General features: G+C 44.3%; 1 protein-coding gene across 4 annotated transcripts in view; it reads right to left on the reverse strand.

Moving 5' to 3' along the window:
- Positions 1–22,935, reverse strand: part of BLM (BLM RecQ like helicase) — a 130,875-nt gene that overhangs the window by 76,078 nt on the left and 31,862 nt on the right. For all 4 annotated transcript variants that reach the window (XM_029574859.1, XM_029574861.1, XM_029574858.1 and 1 more), the window contains exons 10-13: positions 17,774–17,962; positions 11,941–12,059; positions 9,822–9,935; positions 3,883–3,981 (exon numbers count right to left, since the gene is read on the reverse strand). In XM_029574859.1, coding sequence (XP_029430719.1) covers positions 3,883–3,981; positions 9,822–9,935; positions 11,941–12,059; positions 17,774–17,962 — 521 coding nt within the window. The remainder of the gene's footprint in view (positions 1–3,882; positions 3,982–9,821; positions 9,936–11,940; positions 12,060–17,773; positions 17,963–22,935) is intronic.

Below are 22,935 nucleotides of genomic sequence, written 5' to 3' on the forward strand. Positions count from 1 at the left end.
CACAGCAGGACCTCCTCTTTGGAACTCTATCCCAACGGAGCTAAGGCAGGAACCTTGCCTCCCAACATTCAGGAAAAGACTCAAAACGTGGCTTTTCAAACAAGCCTTCCCAGACTCTGATTAAATTCATTACTCACCTAACAACCTACCTTCAAGCACTACCAATATCCAGAAAACCATTACTTCTGATCTCTACCCCTATGTAAAAAACTCTACCTTTCTATTTTCCACCCTTATGTTTAAAACCGCAATTACCTCAAATGAACATGTCATTGCAAATCACAAAATGCTTTATTTTGTACCCCCGTCATACTTCAGGTTAATACTCGATGTTAAAGTTCCTATTATTTTTTCTCGCTCCTAGTTTTACGCCTCCCTGTTTTATTGTAACTGTAACTTTATTATTGTTTTAGCACCGTTCACTGTTTTCCGTTTATCACCCCACTGTTTATTGTAAACCAGCATGATGTGATACCCTCACGAATGCCGGTATAGAAAAAATTAAAATAAAATAAAATAAATAAATATATGCATGACTCTGCACTTCTTGGCATTGAATCTCAGCTGCCATATCTTCGACCAGTCTTCCAGCTTCCTTAAATCCTGTTACATTCTCTCCACTCCTTCCGGCATGTCCACTCTGTTGCAGATCTTAGTTTCATCCGCAAATAGACAAACCTTACCTTCTATCCCGTCCGCGATGTCGCTCACGAAGATATTGAACAGGACTGGTCCCAACACCGACCCTTGCGGCACTCCGCTCAACACCGCTCTCTCTTCCAAGTAAGTTCCATTTACCATCACACATTGTCTTCTGACCTTCAACCAGTTTGCTATCCATGCCACCACCTTGGCACTCACTCCCAAGCTTCTCATTTTATTCACAAGCCTCCTGTGTGGGACCGTATCAAAAGCTTTGCTAAAAATCCAAGTAGATGACATCAAGTGCTCTTCCTTGATCCAATTCCTTAGTCACCCAATCAAAAAAGTCTCAGATTCATCTGACAGGACCTTCCCTTGGTGAAACCATGCTGCCTCTGGTCCAGCAGTTCTGCTGCTTGTAGATATTTCACTATTCTTTCCTTCGTGGTTCGTGCAGCTAGTATAGCTGTGTTTAAAAAAGGATTGGATAAGTTCTTGGAGGAGAAGTCCATTACCTGCTATTAAGTTCACTTAGAGAATAGCCACTGCCATTAGCAATGGTTACATGGAATAGACTTAGTGTTTGGGTACTTGCCAGGTTCTTATGACCTGGATTGGCCACTGTTGGAAACAGGATGCTGGGCTTGATGGACCCTTGGTCTGACCCAGTATGGCATTTTCTTATGTTCTTATGTTCTTCAGCAGCGACTCTAATACTTTTCCTAGTGAGTTCAAGTCCAGTTGCTACATAACAATGTTGCATGCATGAAGTTATCCAATTTGACAATGTTCGCTATGTTACGGCTGAGCCCAATCTATTGGAATCATAAGAAATAAATGGGCATGAGGTTGAAAGGGGGCAGACTCAGAAATAATCTTAGGAAATATTTCTTTACAGTCAGGCCAATTAAAAAAACTCCGCGGGAGAGCCAGCGCTCCGAGGCGAGAGCCCACTCTCCCAACACGCACCCAGGCACCTCTCCTGGGCGCGCAATTCTTTATTTAAATTAGGGCCCGCATTAATAAGGAGGCACTAGGGACACTAGCACGTCCCTAGCGCCTCCTTATTAGCGGAAGCAGCGGCTGTCAGCGGATCAGACAACCGAAGCTTAATTTTCTGGCGTCAGTTGTCGAACCCGCTGACAGCCACGGGTTCGGAAAACAGACGCCAGCAAACTTGAGCATCCGTTTTCCAACCCACGGGCCGGTGGACAAGTTGTTTTTTGGTTTGTTTTTTTTTGAGACCTCCAACTTAATATCGCTATGATATTAAGTCGGAGGTTTGTGATTAACGCCTGCCTTTGGGCAGGCATTAATTTCTGAGAGTTCAGTATCCCGTGGGGATAACTAGTAGGCTCATCAACATTCATTTGCATGTGATAAGCGCTATTAGGTTTTTTTTTGGGGGGGGGGGGGGGGGGAGGGTTGGCCGCGTGTTTTCCACACGCTATTACCCCTTACAGTATAAGGGGTAATAGCACGTGGAAAAAGCGCAAACGGGGGCTAAACGGTGAGCTCGGCCAAGCGCACCGTTCTTTATCGGCCTGAGTGAGGGTAATGGATGTGTGTAACAGCCACCAGTGGAAGTGGTTGAGAAAAAAGCAGTATCTGAATTGAAGAAAGCATGGGATAAGTACAGGGGATCTCTAAGGAAGTAATGAGAATTATAATGCTAAATTAATTGGACAGATGCGCAGACTGGATGAGATATCCAGTCTCTCTCTGCCATTATATTTCTATGTTTCTAACTGTTTTGCAGTCTAATGTGTGGAGTAGCTTTTCATGATCATGTGCATGAGGTTTCGGATAAAATACTGAAAGCACAATTGATTAGTTTATATGAAAAGCAGACACTATTTTTGGCAAAAACTTTGGGTGTATCCAGAGAACTACTTTATCATGAAAAAACTGCAGTAAGCCTGCAGCTCACTAACTCTTCTAGTGGAGGTGATTGCCAACAGGAAGAGGACCTTCCATATTAGAAATTTCAGAGATGCAGTTTACATAAATTCAAAGGGAGCTTTCTTTAGTGAAGTAAAAACTTTGTTGATGTCCCACAGAACTGATGTTTTTTTCACTGGTGAGTGCAGATGCAGAAATCCCTTCAGGACCCTGGAGACTAAAAGGTGCATGAAAATTGGAGTTCCATTCTCTGGAGAACGATAAGCTGCAATGGCACTAAGGTATACTCATACTAAAGTTATTGCTAATCCCAACTGGGAAAGATGAAGATAAAAAAGGATATTTCAAGGCTCACAAGTGAAGGGGTTCAGTTTATGCAAGGAACACCAATTTGAATTTCTACTCAAAGGAATAATTGCGCCTTGTGGATGGTTTTCTTACCGAAAGCAAGATATTCTGTATGGGCTCCAACAGAGAACTTTGTGCTAGGGTCGAGCGTTCAACATCCAAGCGGTTAGGTTCAGAGCTGATAGTGTTGGATGTAATAAGGAGCTTTCTTTTTGGGTTAGCAGTGTTGTGTTGTCTCCCAGGTGAATAGGCGGTCTATTAGAGAACTGTACTAGATAGGCATACCATGGTTGCCTCAGTGAAGCTGGTGAGTAAGATCATCTTGGTGTGGTCCAGCATTAATTTCTGTATGGCCTTCAATATTAGTGGAATTGGAGGAAAAGCGTACATGAGGCCTATTCCCTATGGAATTAGGAAGGCATCTGGAACTTCTTGTAGTGCACTTGAACAGATGGAACAGAATCTATTTAACTTTCTGTTTTGTTCTGTAGCAAACAAGTCTATCCATGGTCATCCCCTCTGTTTGACAGGCGACCGGCCATGCTCTGATAGGGACTACCTGTGTGGGCAGAATATCCTGCTGAGTCTGTCTGCCTCTGTGTTTGCTATGCCTGGTAAGTATGTTGGCTGCAATATTGCCCTGTTTTGTTCTGCCTATTGCCAAATGAGAAAGGTTTCTTGAGAGAATCCAAGATCCTGTACCCCCCCCTTGTTTGTTGATATAAAACGTAACTTGTCTGTGTGAATCATTGTGTTAATTCCTTAGAGAGTGGGTTGGAAAGTAGCTAGAGCACCGCACATCAGATATCACTGGCAGCACCTATTAACTCATACCTCACCCAGTTCTGAAAGCAAGGAATACAAAGCTGCTGGAGGAGCAGCAGTATACAAAAGCAATCTAGATCCAAGCCCCTTTCCCCTCAAGATGCCCTCTAAATTAGTTCTGGAATTAAAATTAATTGGAAGATCAATGAACATGAAAGTTGTTACCTGACTAACACAGTGAGCCTCATCAATAACAAAACGGGAAAGCAGCTGGCGGTCATAAAGATTCTCCAGAGTAGAGATCAGCCGAGCACTGGCACACACCTGAAGACAAAGCACCAACCATTAAGAGCTTAGCTGGACACTAGCAAACATCTGAGACAAAGCACTGACTATTAAGAGCTCAGTCTGGGACTGGCACACACCTGCCGACAAAGCACCAACCATTAAAAGGTAAATTTTCAAAAGATTTAGGTGCCTAATTCTGGGAGTTAGGTCCCTAAATTGGCACTTTTGGAAATTTACTAGGGCTAAGTGACTAAATTTAAGACCCTAAAAAATGGGTGGCAATGGGGTAGGCTTAGCACCAATTTTCAGCACCAGGCAACTAGCACAGGATTCTGAATCTAGGCAAATGAGCAGCAGGCTTAAATTTAGGCACCTAAATTTTAAGTGGAGGAGTAGCTCAGTGGTTAAAGCACCAGGCTGCAAACCAGGGAAGGCAGTGGCTTTTCCACATCCAAACATTGTTATTCTCGTCTTGACTACTGCAATCCAATCTACACTGGGATGTCATTAATTGCCCAGAAGGCTCTCCAAATCGTTCAGAATGTGGCAGCTTGCATTCTGTCCAGCATAAAGATTAGCGATCAAATTACACCTATTTTGTTTGACTTTTACTGGTTGCTAGTTGAATAGCAAATTAATGGAGAAATTACTTACCTGATAATTTCGTTTTCCTTAGTGTAGACAGATGGACTCAGGACTAATGAGTCCATCTGTGCTCCTGACAGCAGTTGGAGACGGAGTCAGATTTCAATCTGACGTCTGCACTACATATACCCGTGCAGGAAGCTCTGCTCTTCAGTATTCTTCTCGAAAAGCAATAGTGGATATATGAGTGTTTGGATAGCTTGATTAACTTGGTTAACTTGATTAACTTGAACTAGTTGACGTGAATTTTAGCTGGAGACCGCCAGTGTCGTCAACCGAGAAACGCCGACATCCAGTAACTATGGGTGACTTGACTAGGGGTAAGTCTGGCTTACCCGTGCTTGTCTTGCTCTCGGGGATTGTCACCCGAGTTTTCCGTATTTTGAGGCAGCCGTGGGCAGGATGCTGAGTCCATCTGTCTACACTAAGGAAAATGAAATTATCGGGTAAGTAATTTCTCCATTTCCTAGCGTGTAGCAGATGGACTCAGGACCAGTGGGATGTACAAAAGCTACTCCCGAACCGGGTGGGAGGCTGCCCGTGGCTCACTTAGTACTGCCCTTGTGAATACTGTGCTCTCTGGCCTGAACATCCAAGCGGTAGAACCTCGAGAAGGTGTGAATGGAGGACCATGTCGCCGCCCGACAGATCTCGGCGGATGACAGCATCTTGGTTTCTGCCCAGGCCCTTGTGGAATGGGCCTTGACTTGTAGAGGTGGAGGCTTGCCTGCTTCTACGTAGGCTGCCTTGATTACTTCTTTGATCCAGCGGGCTATGGTTGCGAGGCTGCTTCCCCTTGTTTCTTCCCGCTGTGAAGGATGAATAGGTGGTTCGTCTTTCGTACGGATTAGGAGCGGACTAGGAGCCTGCTGATGTTAAGATGGCGTAGGCAGCATGAGTCTTCAGAGTCCTTATGCTCATCTGAAGATGGCAGCGAGGTGGTTTGGTTTAAATGGAAATGAGAAATCACCTTTGGAAGGAAGGAAGGAACAGTGCGTAGCTGTATGGATCCCGGTGTGAATCTGAGGAAAGGTTCCCAGCATGATAGAGCTTGAAGTATGGAGATGCCACGGGCTGAACATATTGCCACTAGGAACGCAGTCTTTAAGGTCAGGAGCCGTAGGGACAGGCCGCAGGAAGCTCCCGCTAGGAGCTCAATCTAGTACTCAATCTAGTACTCTTCCATAGGGGTACCGGCCACTTTAGTGGTGGTCGGATTTGCTTGACCCCTCTCAGGAAGCGGGAGACGTCTGGATGGGAAGATAGATTGATGCAGTCTACTTTGGCTCTGAAGCAGGCCAACACACCAGTTGAACCTTGATGGAGTTGAGAGACAACCCCTTCTTCAGGCCGTCCTGCAGGAATTCCAGGATCATGGGAATTTTGACTGTCCGCGGGAGGATGCCACGGTCTTCACACCAGGCTTCGAATATTCTCCATATTCGTATGTAAGTTAAAGATGTGGAAAACTTGCGTGCTTGGAGCAAGGTGTCAATTACTGCCCTCGAGTATCCGCTCCTCTTCAGGCGAGTCCTCTCAATGGCCAGACCGTAAGAGAGAATAGAGTTGGGTCTTCGTGGGGAATCGGTCCTTGCTGGAGCAGGTCCCTGTGTGGCGGTAGACACAGGGGGTTCCCCACCAGAAGTCTTCGCATGTCTGCATACCACGGCCTTCTTGGCCAGTCCGGGGCCACTAGAAGTACTAGCCCCCTGTGGTGTTCTATCTTGCGGATGATCCCGCCCAGTAGTGGCCATGGAGGAAAGGCGTACAGCAGGTCTTCCTGTGGCCAGGTTTGGACGAGGGCGTCAATCCCCTCGGATTGAGGGTCTCGTCTGCGACTGAAGAACTTGGGCGTTGGACTGGGTTGCCAGAAGAGCCATGGCTGGGGTTCCCGGGGGTCTTAAATCAACTGGAAGGCTGTGGTTGACAGCCTCCATTCCCCTGGGTCTAGACTTTCTCTGCTGAGGTAATCCGCAGTGATGTCTTTTCCTATGATGTGGGCAGCTGAGATCCCTTGCAGGTTTGCTTCCGCCCATGTCATTAGGGGGTCTATTTCCATGGACACCTGTTGGCTTCTGGTTCCTCCCTGGCAGTTGATGTAGACCACTGTTGTGGCATTGTCAGACATGACTGACAGCTTCTCCTCGGAGTCTGTGACTGAATCATAGGCAGGCTAGTCAGACTGCCCGGGCTTCCATAGAAACACATAGAAACATAGAAATGATGGCAGAAGAACGGTCCATCCAGTCTGCCCAGCAAGCTTTCCCAGTTATTTTTCTCATACTTATCTGAAGACTGCTGAGGTCAGGGCCCTTATTGGTAACTTTTTTGGTTCTAATTTCCTTCCACCCCTGCCATTGATGTAGAGAGCAGTGCTGGAGCTGGATAAAAGTGAAGTATCAGGCTTAATTGATTTGGGGTAGTAACCGCAACAAGCAAGCTACTCCCGCGCTTATTTGTTTACCCAGACTATGCAGTTCAGTCCTTGTTGGTAGTTGTCTGATGTACATCCTCTTATCTTCATTCCCCCCTGCCATTGAAGCAGTGAGCTGTGCTATATATGTATTCAAAGTGAAGTATCAGGCTTAATTGGTTGATGTTCCATCCAGACTCTTCCTTGTCCCATTGCCCCTGGGTCGTCAGTTCCTGACAGTGGGCTCCCCACCCTCATAAGCTCGCATCCGTGGTGAGCAAGACCCAGGTCGGTGGGGATAGTCTTACTCCCTTGCTCAGATGGTCTTCTTGTAGCCACCATAGGAGCTGGATCCATACCTCTGCCGGCAACTGGAGGCGGACGTGTAATCCTGGGACATCGGGTTCCATCATGACAGTAGGGAATGTTGTAGTGGTCGCATGTGGGCCGTTGCCCATGGTACAACTTCTAGGTTGATGTCATGAGTCTGAGGACTTGGAGGTAGTCCCATACCGTGGGGCGAATGCCGTTCAACAGTGTTCTCAACTGTTACAATTACTGGATGTAATTGTATATTTGTTTAATTGTTCAATCTGTTTGATGTAATTTTCTGTTCCTTGTTCTGTGTAAACCGAAGTGGTATGCACAAGTGCATGAACTCCGGTATATAAAAGCCTTTAAATAAATAAATAAATAAATAAACTGGTCCATCAATTTCCTTCTCCTTGTAATGGGAAGGACGACCTTGTCCTGTTGGGTGTCGAACCAGACTCCCAGGTATTCTAGAGATTGGGAGGGCTGCAGACAGCTCTTGGCTGTGTTGACGACCCCCCCAAGGTTTTGCAGTAGGTTCTTGACTCTGGAGGTCGCCTGATGACTTTCTTCTAGAGATTTTCCTCTGATCAGCCAATCGTTCAGGTATGGGTGTACGAGGATTCCTTCTTTCCTCAGTGTCTCTGCCACTACCACCATGATTATGGTGAACGTCTGAGGAGCAGTGGCTAGTCCAAAGGGTAGCACTCGGAACTGGTAGAGGTGGTCCATGATCGCAAAGCGTAGAAAGCGATGGTGGTCGTGATGAACCAGGATGTGCAGATCCAGGGAGGTCAGAAATTCTCCCGTCTGTACTGCCCTTATGACCAAACGTAGGGTTTCCATGCAGACGTGTGGTACCCTCAGGTAGCGGTTGACACTTGAGGTTCAGGATGGCCCGGAACGTTCCCTCTTACTTGGGGACGATAAAATGGATGGAATAGTGCCCAATATTTTGTTGGTGCTTGGGCACCGGTGTTATAGCCTCCAGGGAGAGAAATTTTGTCAGTGTGGTTTCCACTGCCGTCCTCTTGGAGGGGGGGTGGCAAGGGGATTTCACAGTTTTGTCTGGAGGGATGCTGTGGTAGTCCAGATAGTATCCCTCTCGAATGATGGTTAGGACCCACTTGTCTGACGTTATCTCGACCCATCTTTGGTAGAATAGGGCAAGCCTGCCCCTTATGGTTTCTTCCTGTGGATGGGTCAGCTGATTCTCATTGTGGGGTGCGGCTGGGGTCTGGACCTGAGCCAGCTCCCCTCTTGTTGTGTTTGTTCCGAAAGGACTGGCCCCTGCCAGCGCAGTGTAAAGTGCTGTGATCCTCTGCCGTTGGATGTTCGGGGAGAGAGATGATAACTTCTTTTGTTCTTGTCCTCCGGTAGCAGAGGTACTGGGGATTCGCCCCATTTGTCGGCTAATTTCTCCAGTTAGCTTCCGAACAGGAGAGATCCTTTAAAGGGCATTCTCGTGAGTTTTGTCTTGGAGGTCACGTCGGCTGACCAGCTTCGGAGCCAGAGTTGCCTTCTGGCTGCCACAATGGACGAGACACCCCTGGCTGAGGTGCACACCAGGTCGGACGTCGCATCCGTGAGGAGGGATATCGCTGGTTCTAATGTTTCGACGGGAGTGGTAGAGTTTCTGGCAAGAGATAAGCAGGCCCGTGTCACCATGGCACAGCAGGCAGCGATCTGCAGTGACATAGCTGCTGCATCAAATGACTGTTTAAGGATGGAGTCCAGATATCTGTCCTGGGCATCCTTGAGTGCCGCTCCTCCTTCGACTGCAATGGTAGTGCGCTTTGTGACAGCGCAGACCATGGTGTCCACTTTGGGAAACACCAGGAGTTCTTTGGCTGAGGGATCCAGTGGGTATAGGGCTTCTAGGGCTCGTCCTCCTTTGAAACTGGCCTCCAGAGCATTCCATTCCAGGTCGAAGGTAAGATTATTTCTTCTTTGGTTTGGATTTTCTAACACTGTGCAAGTGTGTGTTTAGTCCCGAACTGCTAAGGAGACGGAGAAATACTGAAGAGCAGAGCTTCCTGCAGGGCTATATGTAGTGCTGACGTCAGATTGAAATCTGATCCATCTCCAACTGCTATCAGGAGTACACTATACCCACTGGTTCTGAGTCCATCTGCTATACGCTAGGAAAAGACAACATAAATCAATTTATTAAATTAATTTAGAGAGCTAAATTTATGTGAATTTTCAGCTGAAAACTTAGGTTAATAAGTTCGGCTGAAAATAAATATCTAAATTAGCAGCATATTTATTTGATTTATATTCCACATTTCAGACACTTCAAAGTCACATTTAGATACTATAGTAAGTCCCTGTCCTCAGAGAGCTTACAATTTAAGTTTGTACCTAAAATTAGGTACTAAGCTTTTTTTTTTTTTTTCTTCATTTTTAATATAAGCTTCTAAGAGCTCAGGCAGGCAGTGGCACACACCAGCAGACAAAAACACTGACCAATAAGAAATCAGCCGGGCACTTCATTTGCACCTACCTTCTCAGGAGTAACATAAAGCAGTTTTATAATGGGGTCTTTTTTTGCCAGCTGCATGTAGATGCTGCCAGCTTCAACATCTGTTTTATCTCCTGTCAAGTAGGTTGCAGGAATCTACAAAAAAAGAGAAAAATAATTTCAAGTTGAATCAATTATCATGTATTTATCCAGATCATTCCAGGACCCCTAGAGGTACCAGTTAATAGCATGTGCATTCAATTCATTACTTATGTGCACAACTCATGGACTTTATTGTACACATGCAAAAATGAATAGTGTGCACCTAATTCGAGTTATTAATAGTACATGCATGCTATCCATAATGTGTGTACTATAGAGACCATGATTTATGCACATAAATAATGAACAAATGCACAAGCCTATTAGTTAACAACACTGTGCTGGGCACACATCTTTATTAAGGACATGTTCCCAGACAGCATTCATTTGGAAAGATATCACACTACCAAAATTTAAGACATCTTCACAAAAAGCACAAAATGTCCATTCCTTGATTACCTAATATGCTATCGTGTCACCTCACTGTGCCCAACCCCACACATATAAACTGTTCCATTCCACGTGCAACCATGTTACCTCACTATCCTCATCCCCACACATATAAACTGTTCCATTCCACGTGCAGCCATGTTACCTCACTATCCTCATCCCCACACATATAAACTGTTCCATTCCACGTGAGTCATGTCACCTCACTGTCTTCATCCCCACACATATAAACTGTTCCATTCCACGTGAGTCATGTCACCTCACTGTCTTCATCCCCACACATATAAACTGTTCCATTCCACGTGAGTCATGTCACCTCACTGTGCCCAACCCCACACATATAAACTGTTCCATTCCACGTGCAGCCATGTTACCTCACTATCCTCATCCCCACACATATAAACTGTTCCATTCCACGTGCAGCCATGTTACCTCACTATCCTCATCCCCACACATATAAACTGTTCCATTCCACGTGAGTCATGTCACCTCACTGTGCCCAACCCCACACATATAAACTGTTCCATTCCACGTTGCAGCCATGTTACCTCACTATCCTCATCCCCACACATATAAACTGTTCCATTCCACGTGCAGTCATGTTACCTCACTATCCTCATCCCCACACATATAAACTGTTCCATTCCACGTGCAGCCATGTTACCTCACTGTGCCCAACCCCACACATATAAACTGTTCCATTCCCCGTGAGTCATGTCACCTCACTGTGCCCAACCCCACACATATAAACTGTTCCATTCCACGTTGCAGCCATGTTACCTCACTATCCTCATCCCCACACATATAAACTGTTCCATTCCACGTGCAGCCATGTTACCTCACTATCCTCATCCCCACACATATAAACTGTTCCATTCCATGTGAGTCATGTCACCTCACTGTGGAGACAAAGGCTTTGCTCAGTAGCTGGCAGACCACACTGGGCCTAGCTGCATCGACACTTCTCAGATCTCTCTGTACTTCCTTATCTGCACTAAACACACACTGAACTTGGCTGCGTCAGCATTCCTCAGATCTCTGCACTTCCTTATCTTAGGCTCACAGACAGCCCCCACCTCTTCATGAGGAGGTTGCTTGCTTCACCCAGAAACTGGCACGAGGCTATCATGCGCACAGTATAAGATGTAGTAACCAATAGCAATGAAGGCATGCACGCAGCACGCAGGCAGCATGCATTAGCACGTAGCAGTATAACCAATAGTATGCTGAATACGCTGTGGAATTCTGTAAACTCTGTATAATAAAAGAGCACTCGGACTGCGTTCGGGGTGCCTTCCCGAGAACTCTGCCTGACGTGTCTTCTTCCGTGTGTCATCCATCACAACACCTCACTGTCCTCATCCTTACACACAAACTGTTCCATTCCACGTGCAGTCATGTTACCTCACTGTCCTCATCCTTACACACTAAACTCGCCTACTCTGCGTGAAGCTTTGTCACCTCACTGTTCCCAGTCTACGCCAAACACTTCACATTCATCTTGCACTGTGTGGAGCCACAGAAACATTTCCATGTTTTCATATTCTACTACAATGCCAATGAACATTGACCACAGTGGATTACCAATAAATAAAAAAAGAAAACTTACATCCAGGGAGGTAAGCTTCTGAACCTGATCTATGATTAGGGACCTGAGTGGCGAGATCACAATTGTGACACCAGGAGAAATGCAGGCTGGCAATTGGTAACACAGGCTCTTCCCACCACCTGCACACAGAGCAAGGACAAAAGTCAGGGTTTCATCTCATCTCCCATGAAACACTGAAAATTTAATCTTACCTGATAATCTCTTTCTTGAATCCAGCTACATTTATTTAAGTCTTATATATACCGACATTATATGCACATCATGCAGGTTTACATATAACATTGATAACTGGAAAAAAGGACTTACATGGAACTGGTTCAGGGTTAACAAAGGAGTTAGGAACTTAAAAAATTCAAGAGAAGAGAAACCGTAATATAAACTCAAAGAGAACGAGCAATAAAATAACTATATGAGAAACTGGCTATGAGGAAACATAGTGGAGGTAGAGCAATTGTGAGAATGCAAAAGGCAATTTAACAGCGAAGGGGTGAAGGAGGCAATTTAACAAGCGAAGGGGTGAAGGAGGAGCCAATTGCTGGGTTGGAAAGGCAATGGACTATGCTAGAGTAGGGGGGGGCATGAGGGATGAATGGATGTAAAGGTTTGGGCTGAAAAGTTAATCTTTTAATGAAGTGGATGGTGTTAGGGGTAGGCCTGCTTGAAGAACCATGTTTTGAGGGTTTTTTTTTAATTTTTCAGTACATTGCTCTTGTCTGAGGTCAGGAGGCATGGAATTCCAGGTTGATGGACCTGCAATTGAAAGAGCACATTCTTTAGTGGTGTTGAGATGGGTTAGCTTGGGCGAGGGAGTGCGTAGGGTGCCTTTGTAGGAAGATCTGGTTGGTCTGTTGGCTGTGTGGAATTGTATTGAGTCGTTTAACCAGCACAGTCCATATGTATTCCACACAAGAAAGGTGGAAAGAAGGCAAAACGATTACCGCCATGGTTAAAAGGTGAGGTGAAAGAGGCTATTTTAGCCAAAAAACATCCTTCAAAAAAGGATCCATCTGAAGAAAATAGGATAAAACATAAGCATTGTCAAGTTAAGTGTAAAACATTGATAAGACAGGCGGAAAGAATTTGAAATGAAGTTGGCCATAGAGGCAAAAACTCATAATAAAAACTTTTTAAAATATATCCAAAGCAAGAAAACTGTGAGGGGGTCGGTTGGACCATTAGATGACCAAGGTGTTAAAGGGGCTCTTAGGGAAGATAAGGCCATTGCAGAAAGACTAAATGAATTATTTGCCTCCGTGTTTACTAATGAGGATGTTGGGGAGATACCAGTTCCGGAGATGGTTTTCAGGGGTGATGAGTCAGATGAACTGAACGAAATCACTGTGAATCTGGAAGATGTAATAGGCCAGATTGACAAACTAAAGAGTGGCAAATCACCTGGACCGGATGGGTATGCATCCTAGGGTACTGAAGGAATTCAAAAATGAAATTTCTGATCTATTAGTTACAATTTGTAACCTTTCATTAAAATCAACCATTGTACCTGAAGACTGGAGGGTGGCCAACGTAACCCCAATATTTAAAAAAGGCTCCAGGAGCCAATCGGGTAACTATAGATCAGTGAGCCCTACTTCATTGCCGGAAAAAATTGTGGAAACTATTCTCAAGATCAAAATCATAGAGCATATAGAAAGACATGGTTTAATGGAACACAGTCAACATGAATTTACCCAAGGGAAGTCTTGCCTAACAAATCTGCTTCATTTTTTTGAAGGGGTTAATAAACATGTGGATAAAGGTGAACCGGTAGATGTAGTGTATTTGGATTTTCAGAAGGCGTTTGACAAAGTCCCTCATGAGAGGCTTCTACGAAAACTAAAAAGTCATGGGATAGGAGGCAATGTCCTTTCGTGGATTACAAACTGGTTAAAAGACAGGAAATATAGAGTAGGATTAAATGGTCAATTTTCTCAGTGGAAAAGGGTAAAGAGTGGAGTGCCTCAGGGATCTGTACTTGGACCGGTGCTTTTCAATATTATATATATATATATATATATATATATATATATATATATAAATGATTTGGAAAGGAATATAATGAGTGAGGCTATTAAATTTGCGGATGATACAAAATTATTCAGAGTAGTTAAATCACAAGTGGACTGCGATACATTACAGGAAGACCTTGCAAGACTGGATGATTGGGCATCCAAATGGCAGATTAAATTTAATGTGGACAAGTGCAAGGTGTTGCATATAGGGAAAAATAACCCTTGCTGTAGTTACACAATGTTGGGAGCTACCAACCAGGAAAGATCTAGGCATCATAGTGGATAATACTTTAAAATAGTCGGCTCAGTGTGCTGCAGCAGTCAAAAAAGAAAATAGAATGTTAGGAATTATTAGGAAGGGAATGGTTAATAAAACGGAAAATGTCATAATGCCTCTGTATCGCTCCATGGTGAGGACCGCACCTTGAATACTGTGCACAATTCTGGTCGCCGCATCTCAAAAAAGATATAGTTGCTATGGAGAAGGTACAGAGAAGGGCAACCAAAATGATAAAGGGGATGGAACAGCTCCCCTATGAGGAAAGGCTGAAGAGGTTAGGGCTATTCAGCTTGGAGAAGAGACGGCTAAGGGGGAATATGATAGAAGTCTTTAAGATCATGAAAGGTCTTGAACGAGTAGATGTGACTCGATTATTACACTTTCAAATAATAGAAGGACTAGGGGGCATTCCATGAAGTTAGCAAGTAGCACATTTAAGACTAATCGGAGAAAATTCTTTTTCACTCAACGCACAATAAAGCTCTGGAATTTGTTGCCAGAGGATATGGTTAGTGCAGTTAGTGTAGCTGGGTTCAAAAAAGGTTTGGATAAGTTCTTGGAGGAGAAGTCCATTAACAGCTATTAATCAAGTTTACTTAGGAAATAGCCACTGCTATTAATTGCATCATTAGCATGGGATCTTCTTAGTGTTTGGGTATTTGCCAGGTTCTTGTGACCTGGTTTGGCCTCTGTTGGAAATGGGATGCTGGGCTTGATGGACCCTTGGTCTGACCCAGCATGGCAATTTCTTATGTTCTTATACTTCTCTGACGTGAAGTATAAGAACATAAGACTGACGTGGAAGAGTTCTGGACTAGTATGGCAGAATTCAAGGAAAGGAAATTACCAGATTAGATTACATTTCAACACTAGGTTGAGATCCCAAGAAGGGACCACTGGATGAAATGCAGATCTGAGATACTTTACAACCTTTAAATAACAAACTATGTCCAGATGTGCTATGATTTTTTTTTTAACATAATGTAGATAGCAAAGTTTGATTTTTTTTTTTTAACAGTTTCTAAAAAAGGTTACAGTGGCTTTTTACTTAAATCGCTTATTTAGGTAACAGACTGTTGTTGATTTTAGTAACATGAATCGGATGTCGAAACTATTCATCTTATGGTCGGTAGGGGGACTTGTTCGAGAGGTCAAAGGGTGTTTTGGTAGGCTTTGGTAAACAGCCAGGTTTTTAGTTCTTTTTTGAAAGTTTTTGAGTTTTGCTGTGTCCTAAGTTTGATCGGGAGTTCATTCCAGAGTTTGGGACTACCCAGGGTTATGGCTCTCTTTCGAATTGTTGTAAGTTGTTTCGAGTAAGCAGGCGGAATTTTTAAAAGACCTTTGTTAGCTGAGCGGAGGTTTCTCTTTGGCATGTGCAGTTTTATGGATGCACTTAGCCAGTTTGTTTGGTTTTCGTATATTGTTTTGTATAGAATGGATAGTATTTTGTATTCTATCCTGTATTTTATTGGGAGCTAGTGTAGTGATATAAGAGTGGGAGTAATGTGGTCATTTTTTTTTTTAGATCCGGTGAGTACTCTGGCAGCAGCATTCTGGAGGATTTGCAGTGGTCTTATGGCGGTGATAGGTAAGTTGAATAGCAGGGAGTTGCAATAGTCCAGGTTGGAGAAGATGAGTAGCTGAAGGACTGATCTGAAGTCGTTGGGGGAAAAGGAAAGGTTTTAGATGTCGTAGGGTTAGGATTTTGTGATATCAGTCTTTGATTTTAGCAGTGATGTGGTTCTTGAAGGATAGTTCATTGTCTATTATGACTCCCTAGGTTGCGGGCATGATTGACAGGGGAGATTGCCGCTTTATGGTTCATTAGTTTGAGTGGTGGCAGTTGGGGGCGTTCTTTCTATCCAGTATTATTATTTCAGTCTTCTCAAAGTTTAGAATGAGTCATGTTTAGTAGTTGCTTTTTTTGGTTAGGTAGGTGGTTGTTTTTTCGTAGGTGTCCTCCAGAGTGTTGTGTATTGGGATTAATATTTGGATATCATCCGCATATATGAAATGGGTTTTTTGTGTATCATTCGGGATTGGGTATACGATGGGTCTATTTTTACCCATATTGAGTGCGACGGCAGTCCTCCACAACTTGAACCTTCGCTATTTATTGCAGGCATCTTCTCATAGCTCACCCCCTGATCTTGCTAAACATTGGTTGCTGTTCCCCTTGCGTTGGGCATGGAGAACACTGATGAAGAGATTGCACTTAGCCTCCTGTACCCTTTTTCTGCCTTTACAAGGGAATTTAGACTTCACACCAGGTTCCCAAACTAGGGGATTTAAACATTGGCAAACTCAAGGGATTATGCAATTTCAGCAAGTGTTATCCGTCGATGGGTCTATCCTTCCTTTTAATGAATAACAGATTCGATACGGGTTGAGGGCCCAGGATTCTCTCTTTTATCTGCAATTATGACACTACATTCGTTCGTTGTCTGCTAAAGATCTTGCATTAACTGTGACCCAAAAAATAGATTCTTTTTTTCCATATAGAACAGAGGAAGTGCTCCTTGTCTCAGATAAAGAAGGAAATGCAGTTATTTCCAGAAATGGGGATTACGTCTCTTGTGACTCGATGGTGTTTGGATGGGGAGGCTTCATTTGTCAGCTCAGAACATATTGGCATGCTTTAAAGAGTTAAATTCTGTATCTAATAGTTACCTATGTAAAATGCAATTTAAGTTTTATCATAGAGCTTTTGTTTCTCAGTCATTAGCTTTTAGGGCTAATCTTACCTCTACAGCTGATTGCATTAAATGTACTTTTGCAAAGGGATCTCTCACCCATATTTTTTGGATTTGCCCTACTATTTTGACATTCTGGAAGAGGGTTGAATAGAAATATTCCCTTACTACCGGAGATTTTATTGTTTAATATGGATTTACCCAAATATTTTCGAAAAGGTAACCAGAGGCTGCTTTTAAAGAAATTGCTTGCACAGGGTAAACGATCTATCCTATCAGTATGGAGGGAAACATCTCCTTCATATTGGCAACGGCAGATCTCCATCCACAACATGATGTTCATGGAATCTTTTGCAGCTCGCTCGTTGATAAACTTAAAATCTAGATTTCCGAAGGTGTGGGAATCATATTTGAACAGTATCTCTTCCAGGGCTAGGAGCCTTATATTGAATAATTTATAACCACTCTTTTTTATAGGGTTGGTCTGGGGGGAGGGTTAGGATGGGTAGTAGGTGGGAATGGGATTACATCCATGATCTTCATTTGGGACTAGGCATGCCAGAGCCAGACGTCGGGGTCCTGTTGTGTTGTTATGATGCCTGTTTAAGTCTATTATGAATGTGGGGTGGGGGAAAACTGGGGGAAAAACCATTTGCCTTTGCATTTTTATGTATGTTACCTGTTGGTCTTTCTTTTAATAAAGATATATTTTTCATAAAATTTTGCTGGAGTTTATCAACCTATTTTAAAATTTCAAATATGTAACACACAGCACCAATCATAGCAGTATCTACCTCTCTGTGATGCGTTACAAATCTCTCTCTCGCTGGCATTAGAGCTGTGCTGCCTACCTGTGGGCATTAAAATGAAGCTGTCTTCCCCAAACACAGAGGCATTTATGGCTTCAAGTTGATTAGTCCGAAAATGGTGCAGCCCAAACTTCTTGTGAAAAATCTTCATCATTTCTTTAGAATGAGGGAAGCTGAAACCACGGAAACGTTCATGCACAGAACTCAAAGATGATTTCTTCAGAGATAGATCTGGTCAAGAAAAAACACTCACTTAAATGTCACAATTTGAAGTAAACAGGGAGAGCAAGTTTGCTTACCTGGAAACAGGGTTCACCACAGGCAACAGGTTGAAATCAGCCATAATGCATTAGGTGACATCATCCATGGGCAGAAACATGAACCCAGCTCCGAGAGCTCCGAAAGCTCCGAAAAAGTGAGCGTGTGCAGTTCCCCTGCATGTGCACTGCCTTAAGAGCCTATCAGTCTCTTCCAGAGCTTAAGCTTTTGCGATGTAGTCGATGCTCCAGGGAAGCAGATGGGTATTAAGTATGGCTGATGTATCCTGTCTACAAGTAAACAAATTTGCTTTCTCCATCAACAAGTAGGCATAAATCAGCCATAATGCATGGGGGAGTTTCAAGTTGACAGTTGCCTCAAGGAGCAAGTAACTGACATGCAACCCAGACCCTCCTAGTGAAGAGTGGACAACTGGGGGAAAGGTTACAAGAACAGCTTTTCCAAAGTTACCATCTCCTCGGGACATGCTGTCCAGACAATGTGGGCCATGAAGTTGCCTACAGTCAAAAAAGTAACAGCTTTCTATGTCTTCAGTGGAAAAGGCCTTGGAATCACCATGGCCCACTTGATAAGCCTCTAAAAGCCTCTAATCTGTAAGTCAACCAGCACGTAACTGGGCATTATACAGTTCACTTGGCAATTGCATTTCCCAATCTGTTGACATGAAAGGAAAAGCAGAGCTGCTTACTTGTAACAGGTGTTCTCCGAGGACAGCAGGATGTTAGTCCTCACACAAATCGGTGACATCATCATAAGGAGCTTCGACACAGAAAACTTATGTCCAAGTTTCTAGAATTTTGACTTGGTACACTGAGCATGCCCAGCATGCCCTAAACCATGCATCCACACGCATCCTCTCCAGTCTAACAGTTATATATAACTGAAAATTAGGAGAAACCCAATTCCGCGAGGCGGCAGCAGGTTTCGTGAGGCCTAACATCCTACTGTCCTCGGAGAACACCTGTTACAGGTAAGCAATTCTGCTTTCTCCGAGGACAAGCAGGATGGTAGTCCTCACACGAGTGAATCCCTAGCTACAGGCTGCTCCCCAACACAAAAGGGGAGCAACAAATACCCAAAAGGTACCAATGGGCACAACAATAGTGCTGTTGGTAACAGAGGGGGGGAAGACAGCCTGAACCTAAACAACAAGCCCTAAGCGAGGAGAGCTGAATTTTACTCCTAAAACAGGTTCCGAAAGACAGACCGGCTGAACCTACTGTTGTGTGGGCCATCCCTATCCAGATGTGAATGTGTGGAGAAAACTCCACGTCACAGCCTTGCAGATCTCCACAGGAACTGCTCGCAAGTGAGTCATCAATGCTGCCATGACTCTGACAGTCCCACCTGGGCTTAACAGAAGGCGATACAATCTGTGAGCCAACTGGATAGTGTCTGTTTGGCAATGGCAATGCCCAACCTATTTCTATCAAAAGAAATAAAAAGTTGGGCGGACTGTTTATGGGCTTCTGTTCACTCCAGATAGAAAACTAAGGCTCGTCTGCAGCCAAACAATGCAGTGCTTGTTCGCCTTGGTGCGAATACGGCCTGTGAAAGAATATTGGCAGGATGATGGACTGGTTAAGATGGAAGTCCGTCACCACCTTAGGCAAGAACTTAGGATGCATATGCAAGACCACCCTGTCATGATAAAACAGTATAAGGTGGATAAGTCATAAAGGCCTGGCGCTCACTGGCCCTGCATTCTGAGGTGACCTCCACTAAAAAATATGTCCTTCCAGGTCAGGTACTTCAGGTCACAGATGTACAGAGCTCAAAAGGACCTTTCCATCAGTTGAGCTAACATCACGTTGAGGTCCCAAGACACAGTGGGCAGGCCTTAGGGGAGGCTTCAATTGAAGCAGGCCCCGCATGAATCATACAACTATAGGCTGTACAGAAATGGGCATACCACCTACATCTTGGTGATATGCACCAATTGCACTGAGATGAACTCTAACGAATTTGGTTTTTAAGCCAGCTTCTGATAGATGTAAGGTAATCAAGCAGTTTTTGTGTGGGGCAGGAGAATGGATCTAGGGCCTTCTGCTCACACCACACAGAAAGCCTCCTCCACTTCAGTCCATAACACTTTCTAATGGAAAGCTTTCTAAAAGTCATCAGGATCTGAGACACATCCTCTGAGAGATCGAGCAGTTGCAGAATTAACCTCACAACATCCTGGCTATGAGCAACAGGGCCTGGAGGTTGGTGTGCCACAACCTGCCATGATCTTGCATGTTGAGATCTGGGAAAGTCTCCAGACTGATCGACCTACAGATGAACAACTCCCGTAGGAGTGGAAACCAGACTTAGCCAATAAGGGGCTATGAGGATCATAGTCCCCTTGTCCTCGCAAAGCTTCAAGAGAGTCTTCATCAATAAGGGAATCAGAGAATATGCGTACAGAAGACCTTCTCCCCAATGACGGGCAAGAGCATCAGAGGCTGGTTTGCCGTCTGACCTGTACAGGTAGTAAAACCAAGGCAAGGGGACATGAAAAGATATACGTCCGGGCATTCCCAGAAGCGGAATATCCGATTCACTGCCCCCTGGTCCAGGGACCACTCGTAGGGTCTGAAGGCTCAACTCAGCCTGTCCCGTACCATCGATGGACAGTGGGTAACAAGCATACCACTGCCCGGGGGTTTTGACTACGAAAGAAAAGTTAAAAATTGAAAAAAAAAATCCTAAGGATAATTACAAGGGGAACCACGTGACCCCCATGTCAATGAGGCACAAATCCAAATAACATGCTCAGAGAGGCTCGGCCAAAGTCTTTGAAACTCTGATACGTTTTCCATGCTGGGCTCCATTAGATGAGGTCACCCATGTGTGAGGATTGCCATCCTGCTTGTCCTCTAAAGTAAAAAAAACTTGCTGGGCAGACTAGATAAACCTTTTTGGTCTTCATCTGCCATCATTGTGTGTGTTTGGGGGGGGGGGGGGGGGGGGGGGGGGGGGGGACACGACAGAGGCTCCCACTAGGATCAGTGCTTCTCAACCCGCTCCATCCTGGCAGCACAAGGAACCAAATATTGCACTGTTGTGTTCTTGTTAGCTATTGCTTATTTGGCTAACAGTGTGCAAAGAAATGTACTTTTAGCTAAAACTGGACAGTGTTAAATCCTAAAACAAACAGAAGAGGATGGGAATTGTGGCACAATCTGTGGCAATGTGTGATTCTTTCAATATTTTGTAATTTTAGGCCCATGACCCAGGGCTTCCCAAACTTTTAGCCAATGCGATTCCATTTTAGCGACTGAAAATTCACATCCCCAAAGGACGACCAGATTAGCAAGGATGCGGTTACCCTCCCTGCATTCCAGCTGATCCTCTCTCTCAACCTCCACCCCCTCCAATGGACTCCCTCTCTCAACCCCTGCTCCTCTCACCTCTTTCCATATCTCCACAACTGATCCTCTCATTCCCAAGCATTTCTTATAACCCCCAACTGATCTTCTGTCATCCCTTTTCTCTTTCAGCCTCACATCTTCCCCTCCCAGCTGATTCCCCTCACTCCTCATCTCTTATATTGTTTTTTCACTTGCTGGTCCGACATTATGCAGCTCCCTTCCTATTGATTTAAGACTGGAAACTTCTACTCAAACCTTTAAGAAGAATTTTAAAACTTTACTATTTCTAAAAGCTTTTCCAACGTGATTAATTTAATTATATATTAATTTTTACTCTACTTTTATTCTGTCATTTCTTCTTTCTACTTTAATTCTCTCCATTATTGTATCACACACCATTATTTCTATTCTTCACATTGTAACTGTTTGGCATTATTGTTGTATGTGAGCCGATGGGATGGCTATGGCTGAATGTCGGCATACAAAAAAAACAAACAAACAAAAATAAATAAATTAAATTAAATATCCCACAGTTTTCATTCTGCCCCTTTTTCAACCTCCACAACAAATCCCTTTTCATCTTATCCAACCCTCAAATCCCTCCTGCATCTCTTCTCTTCCTTTAAATAATTCTCTAAACAACCCCCATGGCCAAAATCAGCAACATTTTCCTCTCAGCCTTGGATGAGAACCGGTGGGTGGGAAGAGAGGGATGAGAAGACAGGAATAGTGGCAACCTCTGCTCTCGCATCCTAACCCCAGCTTGTGCAAGCAGCGAACAGCTTTACTAACGAAAGCCAGCATGGGGTCCACGGGGCCCTGATCCCTCCTCATGCAGGGCTTTCTGTGTCCAAATAAACTCACGCAAGGGCACTGGCCTTGCGTGAGGATGGGGTTAAGGCAGTAGCATAGCTGGGTTTAAAAAAAGGTTTGGATACATTCTTGGAGAAGTCCATAAACTGCTATTAATCAAATTGAGTTCGGGAATAGCCACTGCTTATTACTGGCATTTATGTAATGTTTGGGTACTTGCCGGGCTTGATGGACCCTGGGTCTGACCCATTTTAGGGCCTGTGAGTGTGCGCTAGCTCGGATACTCACGCTGGCTTCCACTATTAACCATGCTACTTCTGGGGGCTGAAAAGTGCTGCCATTTGAGCCACTTGTGACCTCAGATTAAAGTTTTGTACTCCTGATCTACAGTTTGGGAAGCCCTGCCCTGAACAATCTTCTCTCACCCTCTTCCCCCAATTTTCTCTTCAAGCCATCATTAAACCCTTTCCACCTGTCCCTCCCCTCACCATTAGGATCCTCTCTCCCAGGTAGGAAGTGCCACTTCTCACCTATGTCTTCCTTTCTTGCTAGTTTCACCATTAGGATCCTCTCTCCCAGGTAGGAAGTGCCACTTCTCACCTATGTCTTCCTTTCTTGCTAGTTTCACCATTAGGATCCTCTCTCCCAGGTAGGAAGTGCCACTTCTCACCTATGTCTTCCTTTCTTGCTGGTTTCACCATTAGGATCCTCTCTCCCAGGTAGGAAGTGCCACTTCTCACCTATGTCTTCCTTTCT

Source organism: Rhinatrema bivittatum, chromosome 13, assembly GCF_901001135.1.
Source record: "Rhinatrema bivittatum chromosome 13, aRhiBiv1.1, whole genome shotgun sequence".
Classification (NCBI taxonomy): Eukaryota; Metazoa; Chordata; class Amphibia; order Gymnophiona; family Rhinatrematidae; genus Rhinatrema; species Rhinatrema bivittatum.